This window comes from Oncorhynchus keta, chromosome 25 (assembly GCF_023373465.1).
Source record: "Oncorhynchus keta strain PuntledgeMale-10-30-2019 chromosome 25, Oket_V2, whole genome shotgun sequence".
NCBI classification, from domain to species: Eukaryota; Metazoa; Chordata; class Actinopteri; order Salmoniformes; family Salmonidae; genus Oncorhynchus; species Oncorhynchus keta.
The window spans coordinates 28,690,566-28,715,608 of record NC_068445.1 but is presented as its reverse complement, the minus strand read 5'-3'; the positions used below and the strand labels follow the sequence as shown (position 1 = coordinate 28,715,608).

At 40.5% G+C, this 25,043-nt stretch overlaps 1 protein-coding gene and 1 pseudogene across 1 annotated transcript in view; both read right to left on the bottom strand.

Annotated features, from left to right (window-relative positions):
- LOC118358497 (vacuolar protein sorting-associated protein 37B-like) overlaps window positions 1-10,484 on the bottom strand; it is a 25,830-nt gene extending 15,346 nt beyond the window's left edge. Inside the window, 2 exon segments of the mRNA XM_035736389.2 lie at window positions 8,790-9,010; window positions 10,336-10,484. Of these exon segments, the coding sequence (XP_035592282.2) occupies window positions 8,790-8,894 (105 nt within the window). The 5' untranslated portion in view covers window positions 8,895-9,010; window positions 10,336-10,484.
- On the bottom strand, window positions 9,394-25,043 carry LOC118358496 (ABC-type oligopeptide transporter ABCB9-like; annotated as a pseudogene).

Genomic DNA, 25,043 nt, shown 5'->3' with positions numbered 1-25,043 from the left:
AATGCTTCACAGATTTCAAGTAACAGACATCAACATGATCACAAGAATGGTGAGCAACTGTTCAAAGGAGAATGCGTAAATCAGGCATTCTTGGTCGAATTGTTGCAAAGAAACCACTACTAAAGGACACCAATAAGAAGAAGAGACTTGCTTGGGCCAAGAAACACGCGCAATGGACATTAGACTGGTGGAAATCTGTCCTTTGGTCTGATGAGTCCAAATGTGAGATTTCTGGTTCCAACCGCCGTGTCTTTGTGAGACGCAGAGTAGGTGAACGGATAATCGTCACATCTGTGGTTCCCACCGTGAAGCATGGAGGAGGATGTGTTATGGTGCTTTGCTTGTGACACTATCGGTATTTAGAATTCAAGCTACACTCAAGCAGCATGGCTATCACAGCATTCTGCAGCGATACGCCATCCCATCTGGTGTGCACTTAGTGGGACTATCATTTGTTTTTCAACAGGACAATGAACCAAAACACACCTCCAGCCTGTGTAAGAGCTATTTGACCAAGGAGAGTGATGGAGTCCTGCATTAGATGACCTGGCCTCCACAATCACCCAACCTCAACCAAATTGAGATGGTTTGGGATGAGTTGGACCGCGGAGTGAAGGAAACGCAGCCAACAAGTGCTCAGCATATGTGGGACCTCCTTCAAGACTGTTGGAAAAGCATTTCTCATTAAGCTGGTTGAGAGAATGCCAAGAGTGTGCAAAGCTGGCATCAAGGCAAAGCGTGGCTACTTTGAAGAATCTCAAATATATTTTGATTTGTTTAACACTATTGGTTACTACACAATTCCATATTTGTTTTTTCATAGTTTTGTGGTCTTCACTATAATTCTACAGAAAATAATACAAATTAAGAAAAACCCTTGAATGAGAAAGCATTTCCCAACTTTTACTGGTACTGTATGTAGCAAAAAAAATGCCCTCTGGGGCTTCTATTACCATAAATCTAACTAAATTTGTACAAACTGATAGCGAAATTACAGACGCTGTTAGCTAAATGCTAAGCGAAAACGAACATAACTAATTGCAATGACTCGAGTCATTTTACCACATGACTCGGGTCAGTCTCATCAAGCTACATGGACAGAAAAAGCAAGTAGCGTGGGCGTGAACAGCATCATGTGGCCCAGCTTTGGAAATGAATTAACTAACCTAATAGGCAGTAGAACACTTCTTCCAAATCAAATGATCTTGTCACGGAATGACAGAAGCCAGCCAGCAGTGTGGACTTGGGCTGCGAGTGGATGGGTATGGATGGTGACAGAGAGAAAACCACATTTCAGACAAGGCCAGAGGCTAAGTAACCACTGTGCTTCACACACTGTACTGTCGTGACCTGACCAAACCATACAACCAACAAACTAACTTCTCAGAACCGTGTCTCAATAAGCGCACTGGAGGAAAAAAAAGCCTTAAATAGCATCCATGACTGCAGGCTTGTTCTGTCAAACCCCCCCCCCCCAAAAAAAAACACTGTTTTACAGGGGAAGGAAATAGTTAATGACTGGATCTCCACTTTCTCTGTACAGTGACAGAAGACGAGGAACAAATTTAACAGGAGAACACCAAAACTGTCACACCAGACAGACTGTGCTGCTCACCATATTCATTTTCTTCCTATTTAAGATGCCATGTGACGTTATTATGCTGAAGGCAGAGGCTTTTAGCTGTGTAGGGATTGAGTACAGCGGCCATATCAAGTGGCTCAGAGTAGGTAGGGGTGCTGATCTAGGATCAGTTCAGCCTTTTAGATCATAATTAATATGATTTTATGGACAGGGAACACCTAATCCTAGATCAACACTCCTACTCTGATGCTTGATAAACACACATACAGCCACAGAGCACAGAAGGCCAGAGGAAGCATCACACCCAAACAGAGGCTTTTATTTGGAGCCTCCTCTGGAGCTCAGTCAGGGCTCCAGACTGTGACCATCTAGTCACATTGCAAGTGCACGAAGCATTTACTGTTAGATTAATACATGGCTACTAGCAGTAGGTGTTAACTTTAAGGTCAGAGGTGGTGTGGTATATGGCCACAATACCACAGATAAGGAGGATGTATCAACAGCCCTTATCACTTTACAGAAATTCTCTCCGAACCCAAAAGTAGAGTTAGTTCTAAATAAAAATGTTATGCTCTAAAGTGTCAAAAAACATTATAATCTAAACACAATATAAAGCCATCTATTAACTGTAATCTAAAATATCAATAGTATATGGTTATGAATACTCCTTCCTTTAATGAAGGTTGAGTTCCACTGATATCATCAAGGCCCTTTTTCAGCCTATTAGCAGTCAGTTGCCAATAATGTGATTGGTCTCCAATTGTCCAAGTAAAGAGGGTCCTTCTTTAGTTTGGGCATAAAAACTAATAGTCCCCGTCTCAAAGAAGGAGGTAAGATAGGATTAGCAATACCCTCTTTGTAGACAAAGCAAGAACCGTCTAACATCAGGCCAAAAATATCAATAGACATGATACTAACAGTTCGGTGGCTATGAATAATGGAACATCCCCTCGTTTCTCTATTGCTAGAGGAATTAGGCAGGGTTGTCCAATCTCCACTCTTTTATTTATTGTAGCCAACAATTTACTGAGAATTGAAAAGGGATCAGTATCTAACAAATCTGAGAATTTAAAAGGGATCCGTATTTTTGGTAAAGATATAAATATCAGTCAATTTGCAGATTATATTAACCTTTTACTCCCTTGGCTATTGACAGAATCAAGAAATGTTATTTGGCCTCTGGGTTGACTCAACCTTAACAAATGTGATATCATGCCAATTCACTGCTGTGACTCAAGTCAACATTGCCTCCCTACCTGTTAAAACAAAGTTAAATATTAATGATTTTTTATCACAAAAAAAAAACGTTTCAGAGACTCTTTCAACATTGATAGTATAATTAATTCCATGAGAGATTCTTTAAGTCAGTGGCTGCAACATGAGGACTCAAAATTGAGTTGTGTTCTTTGTGCAAGACTGATGGTTTATCTAGAATACTTTACCCAAGTCAAATCCTTTTTCTTTCTTCTAACAACATCAATCAAGTAAATTGTTAGATTTATTTAGAGGAATAAAACACCTATTTGGAAATCAAAATTTATGAAAAAGACTATCATGGATGTTTACTTCCTATTGATTTTGAGTTGTTCATGGGTACTTTTAGGATTAAATGGTTGAAATTGTCTGTTTAATCCTACCTCTGTGGTATCATATCCCTAAAGTCTGTTTAAAAAAAATTGGTGGACTTGAATTCCTAATTAAATGTGATTTTGACCCATGAAAATTACCTGTGAAGTTTTACCAGCAAATTACATTTTTCTAGAAAGAGATTCAAATTGATAGGAAATTCATTTTCAAAGGACTTTGGTTTGACAAGGGTATTCATTTTATCATTAGAGTTACGATCTAGCCAATATGTTTTGAGTTTCCACTTCCTCATATGGTGAATTACCAAATTGAATTAGGCCTATATACAGTGGGGCAAGCCTGGTGCAGGTTTACAATTTTGTTTCTGGTGTTCTTTGACAGCTCTTTGGTCTTGGCCATAGTGGAGTTTGGAGTGTGACTGTTTGAGGTTGTGGACAGGTGTCTTTTATACTGATAACAAGCTCAAACAGGTGCCATTAATACAGGTAACGAGCGGAGGACAGAGGAGCCTCTTAAAGAAGAAGTTACAGGTCTGTGAGAGCCAGAAATCTTGCTTGTTTGTAGGTTACCAAATACTTATTTTCTACCATATTTTGCAAACAAATTCATAAAAAATCCTACAATGTGATTTTCTGGGTTTTTTTTTCTAATTCTGTCTGTCATAGTTGAAGTGTACCTATGATGAAAATTACAGGCCTCTCTCATCTTTAAGTGGGAGAACTTGCACAATTGGTGGCTGACTAAATACTTTTTCCCCCCACTGTATAATATATTAGTGCACATAAAGATGAAGGCAATTCATCTCTTTTGAACTAAAAAAAAACAGAAAATGTTGTAGTCCTATTTTGGCCTATTTGTTAACCCAAAATTCATGACAAATCACTGGATTAGGTTGCATATCTAAATATTTTGAATCATGAATTCCTGTTTGGACATGTTAGAACATATTTATTGAATACCATCTCAGTAGGCTGTCACTTAATAAAACATTGTGAATGACATTATAATAACTTACGCTGCACACATTTTTTGAGGGGGGGGGGGTTCCACCTAACTGTAACAGTATAATTTTAAACCGTCCCCTCGCCCATACCCGGGCGCGAACCAGGGACCTTCTGCACACATCAACAACAGTCACCCACGAAGCATCGTTACCCATCGCTCCACAAAAGCCGCGGGGAACTACTACTTCAAGTTCTCAGAGCAAGTGACGTAACCGATTGAAACGCTATTTAGCGCACACCGCTAACTAAGCTAGCCGTTTCACATCCATTACATAAACATGGCCTGGTCATCACCAACTGAAAAAGTTAGTAGGGGGAAATGTTAGTCTGGAGCATTGTTGGTCCAATAGAGGATTGCAGAGCCCTGTCTAGCCAAACAGGGAGTGAGATAAAGAGGACATGTCCCAATGTCAGGCCTGGTGTCATGACGTTGCCTCTTTGGGGTGGCGAGCCCATCCCCCTCTCCCTGCCTCCCCCTTTCCTCATTCAACTAGGCTACTGTGGCCAGAGAGACGTCGTAAATTCCTGAGGATCTCCTCATGGACACGCAGTATAGAGAGAGTACATTTTCATAGAGAACCAAGGAATTCCTTCCACCTCACAGAACTTGAGGTACGAACAAATTTCATGTTCCGGAGAAAGTATAAAAGATCGGTGAAGAATCCAGCTACGAACTGGTCCGTTTGTTACAACTTGGGGAAGCTCATGGGAGACGGTGTGGCCACATTACCATAACGCTGTTTATATAATAGCCTCATATGAGGTTTACATCCAATTGTTGTATAAGATGAATGAGTGAGTATGATACTGTTTACACTATTTTACAATGTGATTTTGGACTGTTTAATGAAGGAAAACTTAAAAAGGGAATTGGAGTTAACGAAATCAGAGGACCGCCCCTGAGCCAAGTTAGGGTCAGGCGTCCTGGGACAGCCCCTTTCTGCAATTCCGAATAAAACCCAACTTTGAGAAATTATCACCAGACCATGTTTTTCTCCATTAGGAGGGGACAAAGGTTGTAGACCATTGCTGAATCTCTTAACCATACCACGTGGTTAAACTCTTACGATTATCGATACCGACAGAATAAGAACAAGTCTTTGATATGAATTACTAGTCTGCAGCTAGGAATTCGGTATCATTGAACTCGAAGAACAACAACCGCCAAAAACATCCATTCTATAACAAATGAATGAATGTCACTCTGAACTAAACCCTCTAACCAAGACAGAGAGAGAACAAAACTCTTCAACAGAAACAAACTTTTCACCAGCGATCAAGACGACACACTGAGCGTAAATATATATATTGATTGCAATTGTTCCCGAATGAGTGAGCGTTCATGTACAAAGGATTAGCATTTCAATTGTTAGAATTATCACTCTGTAGTGACTTCTTAGTCGACCCCCACTTCCCTTTTGTCTAACAAGCCACCATGCCGGTTTAGCCCACTAGGGCACATTCTCCTATCATTTCTTGTAACCATATTTACTGTTTGTTTATGCATTTCTGTGAATTACTTAGTAATAAATAAATGATTTAAGACAATTGACATATGAATGACTCATAGTGAAGACTGGGTTGGTGCAGATAACCAACCATTTACGACATTTGGAATGAGACTAACGTGAGGTAAAGTAAATAATTAATTAAGTCGAAGACTAATTGATCAAATAAAATATGTGAAAAGTTATTTCCTTGGTGCCCCGACATCCTAGTTAATTACCGTTACATGATTAATCAGTTGATCGCATAATAATAAGAGAATCTTTGATAAAAAAAAACTGTAAGTCAATTTAATGATAGTAAAGACACGACACTGGTATAGGTCTAGTTACATATCACAGTCTCTTATTCACTGACTGATACTGGCTTACACCTGTGATTATGTTATTTTACTTCTGCAGGTCTCTTTAACTATAATCACATCAAAATGGTGACAATGTGGCTCTTCTCTACAGCTCTACTGAGAAAGAGGCTTTGCCTACTGAGACACTGATCACGGAAGGAATTCACATAGAGAGGCTGAATGACTGTACACAATCAGCTTAAACTCAAATTCACTTAGAATTTGTCCATTTCACATGTTAAGTTAATCATAAGATACACCATGTGGTGATAGACAACTAGGTCACCCAGCACCCTGGCATCCAGATCCTCCCTGTAACATTTGTTCAAAGGGAACTTTCCTTGCTTGATATGCTATTCTTAGCTGGATGTGTTGGGTTGAAAATAGTGTGCAGTTTCTGCTGCCTGATCAAACCAAGGCCAGTCTGGCAGCTATAGTCCCCGTCTGTCCCTGACTAACATGCGCGCACACACACACACACACACACACACACACACACACACACACACACACACAATTAGAGAGGGCAGTAAAATAATAATCCACAGAGTTCATTTAGAACAGTAGGTTTATATCTACTAGTAGGGCACAAGTTAGTCTACACCGGTTGTTTACAAAGCATGTGACAAATATAATTTTATGTCAATGTGTATGAAAATGTATGCACTCACTACTGTAAGTCTCTCTGGATAAGAGTGTTTGCTAAATTGTTCAAATGTAAATGTTGATTGATGTCTGGCTGCCAGACAAATATAAAACAGTCGGTGTGTAGCCTATGATACAAAACCAAGGTAAACCAAACAGAGGAGACTCGTGTAGATTCAGACTGAGATTATTCTTCAACTCAAATAACAAGAACAGACCAAATTTAAATGTAACCCCATTTGCACACAATTACTGGGCCGGCCGGCGAGGGCGTTTCCAAATGTGTTAGCTACCCGGAAGTGGACACGTGTCTATACTTACGGGTATGCATACAATGAATTCTCATTCCTGGAGCAGTACACAGTGTACTTACTTACTGTACCTGCTCAGATTACATTCACATGTTCAGAGCTGTGACAGCCATCAGCTTCACCTTTGTTCCCTTACAATATACACACACATCATATGATAAAGGTGCAGAACTTCCCAACTTACTCAATGAGGTGTGTCCTGAGTTAGTCAGAACTGCCTTTTCCAGTCATTAGGAGCACTTCTCACTTATCTCACTGTGTACCAAATGGCACCCTATTCCCTACATAGAGCAGCACTACTTTTGACCAGGTCCCTGGTCAAAAGAGGTACATGGAATAGGGTGCCATTTGGTACACAGACTATGACTAATTCCCTCCACTGACAGGTCAATACACAACCCTCTGTAACCTGTAATGACATAGCTGAAGGTCCATGGTTGGTAACCTACAGCATTAGCTCTGTGATATATAGCTCTATCGGCATTTGACTCCATTGCCACAAACTGTTGCTGCATCATACGGAGTAAAAGGAAACCATGGTCAGCTAGAAACAGATAGAGGGAGTAATAGAAAAGGAACTTGGACTATAAAAAGCTAATCTCTGATGATAGCACATTGAGACAAGCAAATCGATGTTTCCTGGTTTCATTGATTATTTTACAATGTCAGTTAAAGACCTTACAGATTACGAAGGTCTAGATCCATCTGTAGTAAAGGAGGATTCTATGGAATTCATGTCTAGGAACCAAGTAAGTTCACCCTCACATACAGTGGGACAGCTAGGTTATTGTTTTTTTTGTGTGATAATAGAAGTCCTGACAAAGGAGGACTCTGAAAACTTAAGCAATCATCAGTATTAAGCAGTGGAGTGGTTTACATTCAATATAATCTAACAATGTACTGAAAGTTATTCTGTTTAGTTGAGCAGAATGCCATGGCACAGTTTGCAACTAAGTCCATTCAGCAGCTGACAACGCCATGCTTGTTGTCATCAGTGTCCTTACAAATGGCCAATCGTGGTCATATGCATTTATTTACTAACAAACTGGGTTCAGGGCAGGGTTCCCCTGGGCTAAAAAGGATGCTGGTTATACAAGTGAAAATGTTATATTTTTTTAGATCGGGCACAAGACCATGACTTCGAGGCATTGCACCAATTTAAACAGAAATAAGTGTGAATACCTGCCCTTTTGGGTCTTGCAATTGACGTTTCCCAAACAGATCCTTTCTGACCAGCTGAACTGTATGTCATGTCTGCAGCTTGGCAACATAGTGTACAGTATTTTGCTTTGTCACTTACCAACCACAATACCGGACTCCCTCCCCAGAGAGGAAGTACGTATTTTTACTATTTTCATTACATGTTGATCAATATGAATCGACTACCAAGACAAATATGGGAAGGATTCTGCCCATTTTAACTACAACAGTGTTGTCATGTTTCTTGTACTGTCAATCACTGCGAGTGTTTTTACTTGTTACGCTGTAAAATGGCAAACTGCAACAGTGCTTCGATTCTACGAAACGTCTCGAGTTCCAGGAAGGTTACTTCGAGTAAGAAATCAACGTTCTAAAAAGGTCGCAAAAGAGCGTAACACACCTGACATCGAAATAAGCTACTCTACCTCCCCGCACATAAGAGGTAAAATATATATATTGGGAAGTAATGCCATTGTTCCGCAAATTCGTAACTTTCCCTGGAGGCTTCGTTGCCTACCCTACAAGCTGGCGAAAGCTAAACAAAGGGATTGACATTGAAACAATGCAGCAGAAAACCCAAGCGATATAGTAATATTGTTATAGTGGCTTACCTCTTCCATTTCTTGGACAATGCTGTTGAGTTTGTCATCATCTTCAAGCAATTCGTTGAGCTGTGTCATCGAGTACGAACTAAACTTGTTCCCAAAACCAGACATTTCTGTCACAGCTGTGTTCCTCTCTTTGCCTCGCGGATCCTTTCGGTGAAGGGCCTTCACTTCACCAAGTTTACGCGATCCGGAGAATAAACAACAGCATCAAGATAGGTGACTGGCTGAAGATACAAAAAAAGAAGAAGCTAGAGTATCACCGGAAGCTGTGGGTCTCTAGGACAGGATTGGTGGGGATTTGACATCATACCAAAGACAGTACATTACAGAACGTATAGTTATTATTATTTGTTTTTTATTAAAATAAAAAGTAGTAATTTTAAGTTTCTTCAGAGAAAATATAAGTGTGATATCCTGTTTTGTTATTGTGTTTTAATTTGAAATTGTAAAAATAATAAGAGAAAAAGTACAGTTTTAGTGTTAGGTTTAGAAATGCTATGATCGAAATATACTACAGTCAGAGCCATCTCTGCTACAGTAAAACCAATAGGCAACAACAACCAATATGTTTTCAGTAGCCTAGTTCAGAATGACAGTCATATCTGAGTTCAATCAGTAAATTGATGTTTAATTGTGCAAAATCAAGAATTAGACAGCATCAACATAAAATGTAATCTATTCAAAATCAGCAATGATAGTGTCATAGATTGAAGATAATGCACTTCCCATTGATTTGCAAATAATTCAAAAATAAAGTCTCCAGTGAAGGCACCTCTCTTTCCTGTATACAGTACACATTTACCCATTAACAGAGAGAGGCTTAGTTGTTGACATGGAAGCGGAGATGCCTTTACCATTTCCACCTTGTATTGCCATAAGAAATAAAGTATCACAATACTATTACTCTTTTGTACGTCATACAATCAACGATGTTAACTTTGGCTTGAGCTGTCTCCACCTCAAAATACATGTATGTTCAACACGAAGACCACTGTGATAACCAGACTGTATAATCGACTCTATGAAAAATAAGATTGAAAACTAATTGAAGTGTTGCTCATTCAAGTCCATCAAAGTTGGTCAAATGGCTACCAAATCCCAATACTCTTATTGATTATTCAATAATTATGCATTATTCATGGTTTTGGACACCGTTAAATCCCTTAAAAGGTTCAATGCAGCTGTTTTGATAGAAAGTTGAGAAAGGGGTGGAGTTTGACCTTTAACTAATTTACCGCCTGGTGATTTCACCAATGAGGCCAAAACTCCATCCCAACAAAACAGGTCTTTCCAAACAGCTCTTACACTAAAAGGACATTATCATAATTTTCACAATTTCACAGTACTATTCCAACCGCATAGCGTGGAAATATATATAAAACACAATATATATGTTTTATTATTATTGGCCTTTAATGAATCTAGGGTACTGTAATGTAATTCCTTACATATGGTGTACTCCTTAGTCCATGATTGTCAGTCAGTCAGTGTTAGCTACCGATGGAGCTTAAGCTCTCTCAGTAGCATGGTGCTTCACATTCAGACTTACTGGGACTGCTGCTATCAGGTCCACTCCGCTGACTACCCCCCTCGGACTTCCAGGAGTGCTTCTCTGGGGTGTTGAGGACCTCTGCCCCCGTCTCGATGCCCAGGACCTGCCTCTGCACCAGCTTGCAGTACAGGCCCCCCTTGGCCATGAGTTGGTTGTGTGGCCCCTGTTCCACCACACAGCCGTGGTTGATAACTATGATGTTGTTTGGCTTTTCCACTGTGCTGAGGCGGTGGGCGATCACCAGCACTGTGTGCTGACGCATTTTGTTGTTCAGGGCCTGCTGGACCTGAGGAGAGAGAACAGGGAGAGAATCCTAAGCTACACTAAGTCTAAATAACACAATACATAGTATTCAGAAAACTAGATAAAGTGGCATCAAATTCAAGACAACAGATAAAGAGAATATGTTTGAATGCTGGCCAACATTCTTCTGCAATAATACTGACCTTTTGAAAGCAGCATAGTTACATTGCAGTCAGTTTATTTATACTAAAGAGGATTCTCCAGGGTTAATAGTATCTAGTATAGTTCAATACTTGATTTGCCTGAAGACAGAGAGCAGGGAGATGACACCAGCAGCTGAGAGTCCTTATAATAACATTAGACTGCATTTAGAGAACTAGGTTATTGAACTAAAAAAAAATAGGTTATTGTCATAGAACTTGAGGAGATGGATATTACACAATATACACTCTTCCTCTAGCCACCAAGGTAGGGAGGGGTTTTCATTTTTCAGGATATACAGTATCTTGATCTATAATTCACAACATGATCTAATTAAACACAGATTACAGAACACGATCACAGAACACTGATTTGGCCTGCCTTTTAACCTACAACATGTTCGCTCTCTGCATCCAGTGCACTGGTGGCCTCGTCCAGGATCAGAACATGTGGGTTGCGGATGAGTGCCCTTGCGATGGCCACCCGTTGCTTCTGTCCCCCTGACAACTGGGTCCCCTTCTCACCCACTCCTAAGAAAGGAATGAGGAACAGTTCCACTGCATTAAAATAGAAATGCAAAATCCTATGAACATTGTGAGGATATGCGGTGTTTCTCAACATACTGATCGGCCAATTTTCACATGTTGCTGTAAACATCGTAAGATTCAGTTTTTAGTTACCTCCTAAGATGTTAGTTTTTATATTTCACTCCAACAGCTTATCACCTGTATCATAGCCATTGGTTAGACCGGTGATGAAGTCATGTGCATTTGCCTTGGTGGCTGCCTGCACCACAGCCTCCATAGGGATATCAGTCAGGCCATAGGTTATGTTCTGCTCTACAGAACGGGCAAACAGGACAGGCTCCTGGCCCACAAGTGCTACCTGCAAAAACAACACAGATACAGAGGCATAGGGATAGGGATCCTGCATAGGGTTCTTTACCAGTCTTCAACTAAAAAGGAACACTACTTCCCTCTGGTGTTTAAAAAGTATAATATATATCAAGCAAGTGTGGAGTGCTGACCTGTGAGTGGAGGAGGTCATACTGGTAGGTGTGCACCTACCGGCCGTCCAGCAGCACCTGGCCTTGTTGTGGGGGGTAGAAGTTCTCTAGGAGCCCCACACAGGAGCTCTTCCCACTGCCTGATGGTCCCACAAAGGCTGTCACCTCGCCAGGCCGCAAAGTGAAGGACACACTCTGGAGACACAAACCAGAGTCATATACAGTTTAGAACTACAACCCCTTGAATGTTTTTCACATTTTGTTGCGTTACAAAGTGGGATTAAAATAGATTTAATTGTATTTCTTTTGTCAACGATTTACACAAAACACTGTAATGTAAAAGTGGAAGAAATTTCAGAGTCAATACATGTTTAAAACCCCTTTGCAGTCTCTTAAGAGCTTTGCAGACCTGACTTGCTCAATATTTGCCCATTATTCTTTTCAAAATTCTTCAAGTTCTGTCAAGGTGTTGGGTATTATGGCTAGACAGCAATTTTCAAGTCTTGCCATAGATTATCAAGCAGATTGTGAATTCCAGTGTCTGGTGTAAAGCAGACTGAAGCAGGTTTTCCTCTAGGATTTTGCATGTGCTTAGCTCCAACCAGTTTCTTTTCATCCTGAAAAACTCCCAGTCTTTGCTGATGTCAAGCATACCCATACCATGATGCAGCCACCACCATGATTGAAAATAAAGAGGCAGCTACACAATGATGTATTGTGTTTGCCCCAAACATAAGGCTTTGAGGTCAAAAAAAGTATATTCCTTTGCCTTGTTTTTTGCAGTATTACTTTAGTGCCTTGTTGCATGTTTTGGAATATTTGTATTCTTCTTTTCACTCTGTCATTTAGGTCATTATTGTGGAGTCACTACAATGTTGTTGATCCATCCTCAGTTTTCTCCCATCACAGCCATTGAACTCTGTAGCTGTTTTAAATTACCAATGGCCTGCAGCTCAGTTCAGAAGGATGACTGCATCTTTGATGTGTGGGTGGTAAAATATATAATCCACAGCATAATTATTAACTTGACATGCTTAAAGATACACTACTTGGTCAAAGGTATGTGGACACCAGCTCGTCAAACATCTCATTACAAAACCATGGTTCCTCTTTGCGGCTCAAGCAACCGCCACTCATCTGGGAAGGCTTTCCACTAGATGTTGGAACATTGATCCAGGGACTTGCTTCCATTCAGCCACAAAAGCATTCGTGAGGTCGGGCACTGATGTTGGGCGATTAGGCCTGGCTCGCAGTCGGCGTTCTAATTCATCCCAAAGGTGTTCGATGGGGTTGAAGTCAGGGATTGGGGTAGGCCAGTCAAGATCTTTCACACTAATCTCAACAAACCATTTCTGTATCGACCTCACTTTGTGCACTGGGGCATTGTCATGGTGAAACAGGTTAGGGCCTTCCCCAAACTGTTGCCACGAAGTTGGAAACACTGACTTGTCTACAATGTCATTGTATGCTGCAGCGTTAAGATTTCCCTTCACTGGAACTAAGGGGCTAGTGAGAGGAAACAGCCCCAGACCATTATTCCTCCTCTACCAAACCTTACAGTTGGCACTATACATTGGGGCAGGTAGCATTGTCCTACTATCCGCCAAACCCAGATTCACCCTTCGGACTGCCAGATGGTGAAGCGTGATTCATCACTCCAGAGAACGTGTTTCCAATGCTCCAGAGTCCAATGGCGGCGAGCTTTATACCCCTCCAGCCGACGTTTGGCATTGTGATCTTAAGCTTGTGTCCGGCTGCTCGGCCATGGAAACCCATTTCATGAAGCTCCTGACGAACAGCTCTTGTGCTGACATTGCTTCCAGAGGCAGTTTGAAACTTAATAGAGAGCGTCGCAACCGAGGACAGACAATTCTTACGCCCTACAGGCATCAGCCCTCAATGGTCCCGTTCTGTGAGCTTGTGAGGCCTACCACATTGCGGCTGAGCCGTTGTTGCTCCTATACGTTTCCACTTCACAATAACAGCACTTACAGTTGACCAGGGTAGCTCTAACTGGGCAGAAATTTGATGAAATGACTTGGAAAAGTGGCATCCTATGACAGTTCCAAGTTGAAAGACACTGAACCATTCTACTGGTAATGTTTGTCTATTGAGATTGCATGGTGGTGTGCTTGATTTTATATACTGTCAGAAACAAGTGTGGCTGAAATAGCATAATCCACTAATTTGAAGGGGTGTCCACATATTTTTGGCAGTGTAGTGTATATTCAATGTCTGATTTGTTATTGTTACACATCTACCAATCATTGCCCGTCTTTATGAGGCTTTCGAAAAGCTCCCTGGTCTTTGTAATTAAATATGTGCTTGAAATTCATGCTGTAAATATGGGTGACAGAGGAAAGGGTTGTCATTCAAAAATAAATTAAAAATAAATGTAAAAAATAAAATAAAAAATAAATAAGAATGCGCTCTTAACTGACTTGCCTAGTTAAATAAAAAATAACAAATCAATCAATACAGCATAGTGTAAACTACACAATACAAAGAAATGCCTACGCGCAACTTAAGCTCTCCTGCAAACAGTGCAATGAAATTAAGATATATGTATTTATTAGGCTATAACCTACACATAACTATACCCCGTAACCGTAAGCCTATGAGGTTATACTGAAATTATTGTTTTATCCTGAACTGGCAGAATGGCAGAGTTATCATTCGGCACCACAAATTGGTTCACGTTCTTTAATATCATTGCGCGATCCTGGCGCTGTGCTTTCAATATCTAATAGTCTTATACTCATCACGTATTATTATTTATTATTATTACAAATAGGAGAAATAGAAGATTATCACTTCCAACAATGGTGCTTGTTTAGTGAAGTTAGATTAAAGCTGAATCAATGTCTCGCAAGATCATTAGTATTTTACATAATCGAACCGAATATACTGTAATAGAAAAGCATAGTAGGCCTAAAACGTTACTGTTACACAAACAACACCTTTCTAATGAGATTTTACAATGGTTAGCTGAAGATGAAGAGTCAACATGTTTAATCATGCCCAAAAACTCAACAGAGCGCGCCACTATGCATTATACATGCTTTGATTTAAACAAAATATAATAACGTTTAATAGTTTGTTAACACCATCTTCTCAAATTCGCTCACGAAACAGTAACTCAAGAAGATCAAAATGCATTGGCTATTACCATGAAACTTATTGAGATCATTGAAATGGATGGCATGCAGATGCAGTTTTAACATGACATTGTTGACAGTGATAACGGCCTATATTGAAATTATGTATGTGTAACAGTACAGCTTCCGTCCCTCTCCTCACCCCAACCTGGGCTCGAACCAGGGACCCTCTGCACACATCAACCACAGTCACTCACGAAGCATCGTTACCCATCGAGCGAGTGACGTCACCGACTGAAACACTATTAGCGCGCACCACCGCTCACCAGCTAGCCTTTTCACATGGGCCACATATGCCTAACTTGGTGTTTGAGGGTTTTAAAAATAGAACATGTTCTTGGGACAATATTGGTGGGCATAGACATAAGTTGCAACTGGAGGATGCATTTTATGCATATTGTATAATGACAGCCTACATCTGTCCGTACAAACGTTGATGTAATTGACATTTTTTTTGCCTCCCTCGCCTAAAAAAAAAATAACACTACACCACTGAACCCCAGGGAACTCAAGCTAGCAATAACACCAAATCCCAAAAAACTGCTAAAAGAAGACCTTACAGCACGACGGGACTGTGAAGCAACAGACATTTTCATGCATTTTGTTTTGTATTAGTGGTTGGGATACAACTACAATATGGTTGTCTCGCCTATGCTCGCCTGGCTATCTTAAGATGAATGCACTAGCTGTGGGTCGCTGTGGATGCCAGTGTCTGCTGAATGGCTAAATTGTAATGTAAATGCAGTGCTATGTATGTCGATGTATGTATATTATATTTTAAATTGGTTGTGATGTTGCCATCACTGCCACATTAGAGGCTGCTGCCCTATACATAGACTTGAAATCACTGGCCACTTTAATCATTAGAACACTAGTCACTTTAATAATGTTTACATATTTTGCATTACTCATCTCATATGTATATACTGTATTCTGCCCTATTTTACTGTATATTAGTCTATGGCGCTCTGACATTGCTCATCCAAATATTTATATATTCTTAATTCCATTATTTTACTTTAGACTGTGTATTGTTAGATATTAGATATTAGATATTATGTTAGATATTACTGCACTGTTGGAGCTAGAAACAAGCATTTCGCTACACCCACAATAACATCTGCTAAACGTGTGTTTGTGACAAATAACATTTTATTTATCGGCAGCAGCTAATTGGGGATCCTAATAAATACTAAAGGGGTGAATACTTACTCAACAACAATGTGTTATTTAATTGTTATACATTTGTAAAAATGTGTAGGATTTTCTTTTCACTTTGACATTATGGTTAATTTTGTGTGGATCTATGACAAAGTGTTTTAATTCAATCTATTTAAATCACACTTTGTAACACAACAATGTGAATAAAGTTCAAGGGGGTGTAGACTTTCTATAGGCATTGTATGTGTGCAAAGTTATTGAAAATCAAATAAAGAAATATCTCATTTATAAAAGTATTCACACCCCTGAGTTAATAACCACCTTTAGCAGCAATTACAGCTGTGAGTCTTTCTGAGTAAGTCTCTAAGAGCTTTGCACAACTGGATCTACTAGAACATCTATGGCAAGACTTTAAAATGGTTGTCTAGCAATGATTAACAACCAATTTATTAGAGCTTGAAGAATTTTGAAAATAAAAAGTTGTGCAAAGCTCTTAGAGACTTTCCCATGAAGACTCACAGCTGTATTTGTTGCCAAAGGCAACTCTAAAATGTATAGACTCAGAGGAGTGAATACTTATGAAAATTATATATTTCTGTATTTAATTTAATACATTCGCAAACATTTCTTAAAACGTGTTTTCACTCTGTCATTATGGGGTATTGTGTGTAGATGGATGAGAAAACAATGATTTATCACTTTTGAATTCAGGCTGTAACGCAACAAAAAGTGGAATAAGTCATGGGGTATGAATACTTTCTGAAGGCACAGTATGTGCTCTCTATGCACACCATTCACATATTTATTTATATTCTGGACTGTGACATTGCTCGTTCTGACATTTGTCGTTCTGACATGTCTTAATTTTTCTTTTTACTTTTAGATGATCTGTATATTGTTATTGGTGTGTCTGCTAGTGTCTGCTGGTTTTTGTTTTTTCTTTTCAATTAAGACCTAGACAACCAAGTGAGGGAAGTTCCTTACTAGTGACCTTAATTCATCAATCAAGTACAAGGGAGGAGCGAAAACCCGCAGACACTCGGCCCTCCCTGGAATGGGGTTGACACCCGTGCTCTAAATAGATGGCTCTGACACAAACCATCCCTTCATTCACACCCAGCCATCATGGCATAGGCATACATACAGTATATCACAAATATACGTTTAGACATGACGAAATGTACTGACATTGATTAATAGCTTTATTTTATAACGATAGACAAGAGACGTGTAGCGGTTAACTTTACTCTATGGTAATGGTGTATAAACTTTCTACTGGCATGAAATGATACAGAATTGCCTGACAAGTTTTTCTGTCTATAGCTCCACTCAGCAGTCTAGCTTTGAGCCCAATTTTAATGGTCAGCTGACACATACCTTTAGAATTTCTGTTTCGGGCCGTGTTGGGTAGGAAAACGTGACATCTTTAAACTCGACCAGTCCTTTGCAGGTATCAGGGACCTCTTTCCCATCATGTGGGTGTTTGGACTCCCTGTCCATGTACTCAAATACCTTCTCAGCTGCTCCCACTCCCTGCATGAGACCCGTGTAGACCGATGCTATGCTCTGTAACACAATTCAATCAAGACAGGAGATAATGATAATACAATTATCATGGTCTTTTTCAGTTACTCTGGATTTTCATAGTGAAAGTCTTCATCATCTTGCCTATGGTAATGTAAGCCTTCTAAAGGGATAGGTTGTGATTGTCATGTGTACAGTTACAGATGTACAGTATATGTGCTTTTATTTTTATCAGACCTAGTGTTGTTTCCTTGCTTTTTTTAAGATCCTACTTTCTATTTCGGACCTCTGATTTTGAGCTCTGCATGGTTGCGAATGAGCTTGTAAGTAAGCATTTCACTGTATGGTTTACACCCGTTGTATTCTGTCATGTGACAAATAAACTTTGATTTGATTTGAATGAGTCAGACTTGCCTCCAGGCACTCTCCTAGCTCCAGCTCATATAAGATGAATGATATCAGGCCCCCTCCACTCATCTGCTCAGTAACGACCAGGTGACCGCCATAGAAGAGGATAGCCACTTCAAGAACAAGCTCTGAGATCTGAAGCAATAACAAACACATTTGAAACTCTTGTGAATTTGCGAATGTAACCAACGACACGGGTATAGCCCCGACACAGTGCATACAAAAAAAACACACAAAACAGATATAAAACACGAGGCAGCTCCTTAAATCTCCATCTGTTGTATGTCAGAGCAACATTCAGTCCCAGTCTATCTTTATTTATTTCACTTTTATTTAACCTGTCGAGTCAGTTAAGAACAAAATTCTTGATTATTATTTACAGTGACGGTCTCACATCTGGGTAATACCTACACAACTGGACCACATGTAGAGGGCATAGGCCAACGCTTGCTTCTTGTTCAGCTGAAACATGACCTGTAGCCTGCCGTAGTAGGAATCAGCCTCCTGTTCCTCATTGGCAAAGCTGCGTACCGTCTTCATGGCTGAAATGGTCTCCTCGGCCACCTGTTTAGCCTGAGCCAGGGCAGTCTGAACCTCTTTGGTCAGTCTCTAAGAGAATGGTTCATAAGAAAATGTACAAACTAAATACGGTGTGAATTAATCTGTTAATACGCATAAGTATTTCAACTTAATAAATGGGCTGGGGACATTTGTTCGGAAAGACAAGTGAAGTTTATATGTGTTTGTCCATTTGAGTGTGTGCTTGCTTGTGCGTGTGTGTGTGTACCTTGTAGTACTCCCCATAGACTTTGGAGATGACTGCGATGAAGGGGAATCCCATGATGATGACGAGAGTCAGCTTCCAGGAAATCTCGAACATGAAGATGAAGAACCCTATGCCCTTCACCATACTCTTTAGGAACATGTTGATGTTCAGTGAGATCAAGTCACTCACTTGTGTAGTGTCAGAGGACAGGCGAGAGGTGATGTCACATGGAGGACAAACAGTTTTTCTCTTGTACTTTTTCTAAACTCTTTCCAAACTTTCGTATTCTCATTACTTTATGACAGGATAGGAACAGAAGCAGGGAAACAATGTATAGGGCTCATGCAGGGACCGAACTGGGATCACTGCCATGAGGACCAAACTCTGGGCCCAGGAGAAAGAAAAGCTTTTACACTTTGTGGAAGAGGAACATTTTTTTGTTATCTTATATGCCCTGAAGAAGGGACCGATCCGATTCCTCTTAGTTTCTGTAAGACTGCTCTTAATCAGTGTCCTTGGTATGATTTGTCTTCTGCCTGTGGGGCTGCTATCTAATGATAAGCAGAATTACCAGACTCATACGAATGACATGCGAAACACCACACCCATCCTGGGTCTGTATAAAATGGCTATGAGAACAAAGAGCGAGTTGAATTTGTTTTCTTATGCATGCTCAAATAAAGCTTTACTGTATTTTGAGATTCGATTCCCTTCAGGTTGGGTTTTTTCCTCCACAACTTTAACGCTTTACTTAAAGCCTGTAGGCATAAAGAAATATAAGCCTTGTTATAAGAAATTATCACTTTAGACATATTATACATCCTTATAACTAGTTATAAACCATTAATAACTAGTTATAAACCATTAATAACAAGTTATAAAGCATGAACAACAAGTTAGAAAGCATGAACAACAAGTTAGAAAGCATTACAAATTGCTATAACAGGTAGACTAGCTCTTGTTATAGTGTAAGCTGATGGGGATCTAAGAAAATATTATATCTGCAGGCTTAACGTAAAGCGTAGGCAAGTGTTTTATGTATCTTCTGATCAGAGGAACAAAGGAAAAGGGAATGAATGTAAATAAGTGTTGAGGTCTACAATACCTCCTAAATGATACCCTATTCCCTATTTAGTCTACTACTTTTGACCAGGGCCCATAGTGCACTATAAAGGAATAGGATGCAATTCGGTACGCAACTGAGATGTCACCTGTGTGGTTAGCATCAAAGAAGCCTATCTCCTGACGCATCAGAGATCTGAAGAGAAGGTTCCGCAGGCGAAGATTCAGTCTGGCAAATGTTAGACTAAAGAGACCACCTCGTACTCCAACGGCAATAGAGCTGAGAAGAGATGCAAGAAATTAAACACTGCCGAGGATATACGCAAAAAACACACAAGAATGTACGTCATAATCTATTCAAATGTAGAATCAAGCTCAGATACAGTCCATCAGAGAAGATATAGCACACAACATAGTCTAAAAAGTTAACACAACACACACAAAACTTCAACAATCCATAGTCTCTTACCTGGCTAAGGCCAACACCGTAAGGGTGATCAGGGGCTTAGTAAAGTACTCCATACTTTTGTGAATAACAACGCCATCTATAGCCTGCCCAATGTAGTAGGGGATGAAGGCCTCACCTATGAATGGGATAACATTGTCATTAACTGTTATGAAATGCTAAAAATAAGCACAACAGTGTCAAATAGAAATATGGTAATGCAACATACTGTTGTCTCTAATGTAAGAATAACGCAATAGTTATACACCATGCTTAGGTTATTTACTCATGTAGCACGAATCATCTACTGTAATTGGACAGTAAGTTTGGCTAATAAGTAGTAGAGAAACATATTGCAACCGTAAATGCAATACAATGCTGGTATGAGTAACACCGTCATAAAACACAAACGCATGGGATCAAAACAGAACTTCAAAGATAGTATTGCAGCTTTATTACCCATGTTCACCTTTGACCTACTGTAGATAGAATACTATGTTACACAGTACTGTGTAAAGTGTATGCCTCACAATGGTGATCATTAAGCAACTTGATTTGTCATCTATAGGGCCCAGAGTTTTTCCTGACCATGTTACTGACCAACAAGAGGTGTCATGGGTCCGCACTCAAAACGATGTCCCTTTAAGCTTACTTCATTTGTTGTTTTTTTTCACTGCACGTGTACGCTATTCCTGATGCAGTGAAAATAATAAAAAATACTTTCAAAATTAAGTAAGCTTTGTGACCTCTTTTTGAGTGTGGACTCATTACATCTTTGGATTGTATGAATTCTTCTGGGAGAGCGCGATGGTCCCCTTTTGACACATTACTGACCAAGAAGAACTCTGTGGCCCTAGTAATAAGCTATAGGAGCCATGAGTTGTTCCTGGGCAGGCCCCATTGTCTCACATCAGATGAAGGCCGTATAGGTTGAGAGACGAGCGTAACGTGAGACATTGGGTCAAGCCCTAGTCATCTGAGGATTGTGTTTAAATAAGGGTTTTGACTAGATGGGATGATTGCAGCTGTCAGAAGTGACTTTTCGTAGCAGGTTAGGAGAACTTACACAGCAGGTTAGCTGAATTAGCGTGGCAGGTTAGGAGAATTAGGTTAAAGATAGGAAAAGGGTTAGTGTTAGCTAAAATAAAAAAATGATCCCACATGCAACTCAAGCATGCAACTTTTGACCAGTAGCAGTGCTTGGGTAAAATCACAGCCAATCCATTAAAAAAAGGACATATTATAACATGTCTTGTGATAAATACATTGTTTGCTCTAGAACCTTTTAGTTCACATGCCTTGACACCATGATATAGACGCCTAAAGACGAGACAATAAGAAGACAGTGGATAAATGAATTCAACCACACCTTTGTTTCACAACAAAACTGGGGAGAAACATGTGATCTGTGAATTCCACAAAACCTAAAAAAGCATTGTTCGGTTGGATGGAGAGTGTTGCTGCACAGCTATTTTCAGGCCTCTCCAGAGATGTTCAATCGGGTTCAAGTCCGGGCTCTTGTTTGCCACTCAAGGACATTCAGAGTAGAGGTCGACCGATACCAATTATTGGAGGACCAAAAAAAAAGCAGATACCGATTAATTGGTGATAATGACAATTACAACAATACAGAATGAACACTTATTTTAACATCAATAAAATCAATTTAGCCTCAAATAAATAATGAAACATGTTCAATTTGGTTTAAATAATGCAGAAACACAGTGGGGGAGAAGAAAGTAAAAGTGTAATATGTGCCATGTAAGAACTGGCAGGCTCCTCGTGAGGCAGGTGGTTAGAGGGTTGGACTAGTTAACCATAAGGTTGCAAGATTGAATCCCTGAGCTGACAAGGTAAAAATCTGTCGTTCTGCCCCTGAACAAGGCATTTAACCCACCATTCCTAGGCCGTCATTGAGAATAAGAATGTGTTCTTAACTGACGCGCCTAGTTAAATAAAGGTGTAAAAAAAAAAACTTTAAAAAAAAATTTTAAAGGCAAAATCGGTGTTCAAAAATAACGATTTCCGATTGTTATGAAAACTTGAAGTCGGCCCTGACTAATTGGTCGACCTCTAATTCAGAGACTTGTCGCGAAGCTTCTCCTGCGTTTTCTTGGCTGTGTGCTTAAGGTCGTTATCCTGTTGGAAGGTGAACCTTCGCTCAGTCTGAGGTCCTGAGCGCTCTGGAGCAGGTTTTCATCAAGGATCTCTCTGTACTTTGCCCCATTCATCTTTGCCTCGATCCTCACTAGTCTCCCAGCCCCTGCCACTGAAAAACATCCCCACAGCTTGATGCTGCCACCACCATGCCTCATCGTAGGGATGGTGCCAGGTTTCCTCCAGGTGTGATGCTTGGTATTCAGGTCAAAGAGAATCTTGTTTCTCATGGTCAGAGTCTCAAGGTGCCTTTTGGCAAACTCCAAGTGGGCTGTTATGTGCCTTTTACTGAGGAGGGGCTTCCGTCTGGCCAATCTACCATAAAGGCCTGATTGGTGGAGTGCTGCAGAGATGGGTGTTCTTCTAGAAGTTTCTCCCATCTCCACAGAGGAACTCTAGAGCTGTGTCAGAGTGACCATTGGGTTCTTGGTCACCTCCCTGACCAAGGCCTTTCTCCCCCGATTGCTCAGTTTGGCCGGTCAGTCAGCTCTAGGAAGAGTGTTGGTGGTTCCAAACTTCTTCCATTTAAGAATGATGGAAGCCACTGTGTTCTTGGGGACCTTTTTTCATACCCTTCCCCAGATCTATTCCTCAACACAATTCTGTCTCAGAGCTCTATGGACAATTCCTTCAACCTCATGGCATGGATTTTTGCTCTGACATGCACTGTCAACTGTGGGACCATAAATAAACAGGTGTGTGCCTTTCCAAATCATGTCCAATCAATCCAATCAAGTTGTAGAAACATCTCAAGGATGATCAATGGAAACAGGATGCACCTGAGCTCAATTTCTAGTCTCATAGCTAAGGGTCTGAATACTTATGTAAATATGGTATTTCTGTTTTTTATTTTTAATACATTTGCTAAATTTGCCCCCCAAAAATCTTTGCTTTGTCATTACGGGGTATTGTGTGTAGATTGCTGAGGATTTTTAAAAATATACATTTTAGAATAAGGCTGTAATGTAACAAAATGTGGAAAAAGTCAAGGGGTGTGAATACTTTCCGAAGGCACTGTACATGCTTCCTACCCTTACTTCCTTTCATGGGCAACGATATGCCAGGCCAGCTTGTTAACATTAGCATAATACGTCTAACTCCTATCCTCTCAGATCAGGGGCACATCAATGTATGAATTTATGGTTGGATCAGAATTGGCGTTGTAATCGATGGCTGTTATAATCAAGTCCAAATCCCTATCTCCATCCACGGCTAATTTAGGAAAGGGACCATTTTAGCTAGCTAGTTAGTCACCGGAGGAAAACGACACAATGGAGATGCAACAATTCAAGTTTTTTTCTGTCAATTGTACAAATAAAATAAATTATTTTGTATGTTTTTTTGTTATTTAGTTATTTTCTTTGTAATTTTGGGGGGGAAGCCTGGCTTCCCTTGGCATCCATGAATACACGCCACTGCTTTTGACATCACCTCGACATTAGCTGCATCCCTTCTAGCCATGACCATAAATAAGGGGTTAGAGTTACTCACACACAGCAGAGATGAGGAGGAAGAGGACGGCAACCGAGAGCAGCCCAGCGTCTTTACTGCAGTAGGACAGCAGACGTCCCATTGTGGCCCCTGAGTCCGTCTGGTCCTGTGTCCCTTTCCTGCTAGCCCTCCTCCTCTTCCCCCCATGCTCCTGTCCTTGCTCCTCCACCTCTTCAGTGCCATTCTCTCCAGCTGTCTCCACCAGCCTCTCAGTCTCTTCAGAGCCCCCATGTCCTCCTCCACCACCACCTCCCTCTCCTTCAGTAACAGTGTTGGGAGTCCTTCCCAGGAGCCTCCAGAGGAGCACGGTCCCCAGTGCTGACATACAGGTCCAGGAGAACAGGCTAAGAAACCAGGGTTGGTGAGCCAGATCGCCCTGCTCTGACAGGATCAGCAGCTTGGCTAAGGCATAGGTATTGATGGTCAGGCAGATGAGGAGAGTCAGGGTCCCCAGGGCAGAGACCCTGTGTGGACCGTCCACTCTGTTCCATAACACGCCTATGGAGGCCCCCAGCAGAAGGCAGACTCTGACCAACAAAGTACCCCAGAGGTCCAGGACGGAGTGGAGAATGTCAAAGTTCTGCCCATCCTCTGTGAATATTGCAGTCTGGGATCCGTGTAAGTAGATGACAGTGGTGACAATAACATCCATCAGGATGAATACCAAGGTGCAGCTCACCACTACCATGACCCCCATTCTGTTTCAGTCTGTCAGTGGTGTAATGTCATAAAGTATTGGGAGAAACAAGTTTCATTGAAACTCAAACTATAGCTTTTTATATTTGTTTTAATAGAGCTGGTATTAGAATAAATTAATAGGGTATTACAATTATAAAGGTTTTTTTCAGACTAATTTTGAATTCAACTCAAATTGTATGCCGACCGTGATCACTAATGCGCCGGTGACATCAGGTTTCAAGGGCTTGCGTTACTTTATCACATTTCCCTACCGTTGCATGTCTTCTCTCTGGTATTCGATTACTTAACAGCTGTCCTTGCTTCAGCAATGTATTATATTTTAGGTGACAGACCCGTCTCTCGTTCTTGTTTCGTGCCTTATTGTTTAGTGTTTACGGAAGCCGA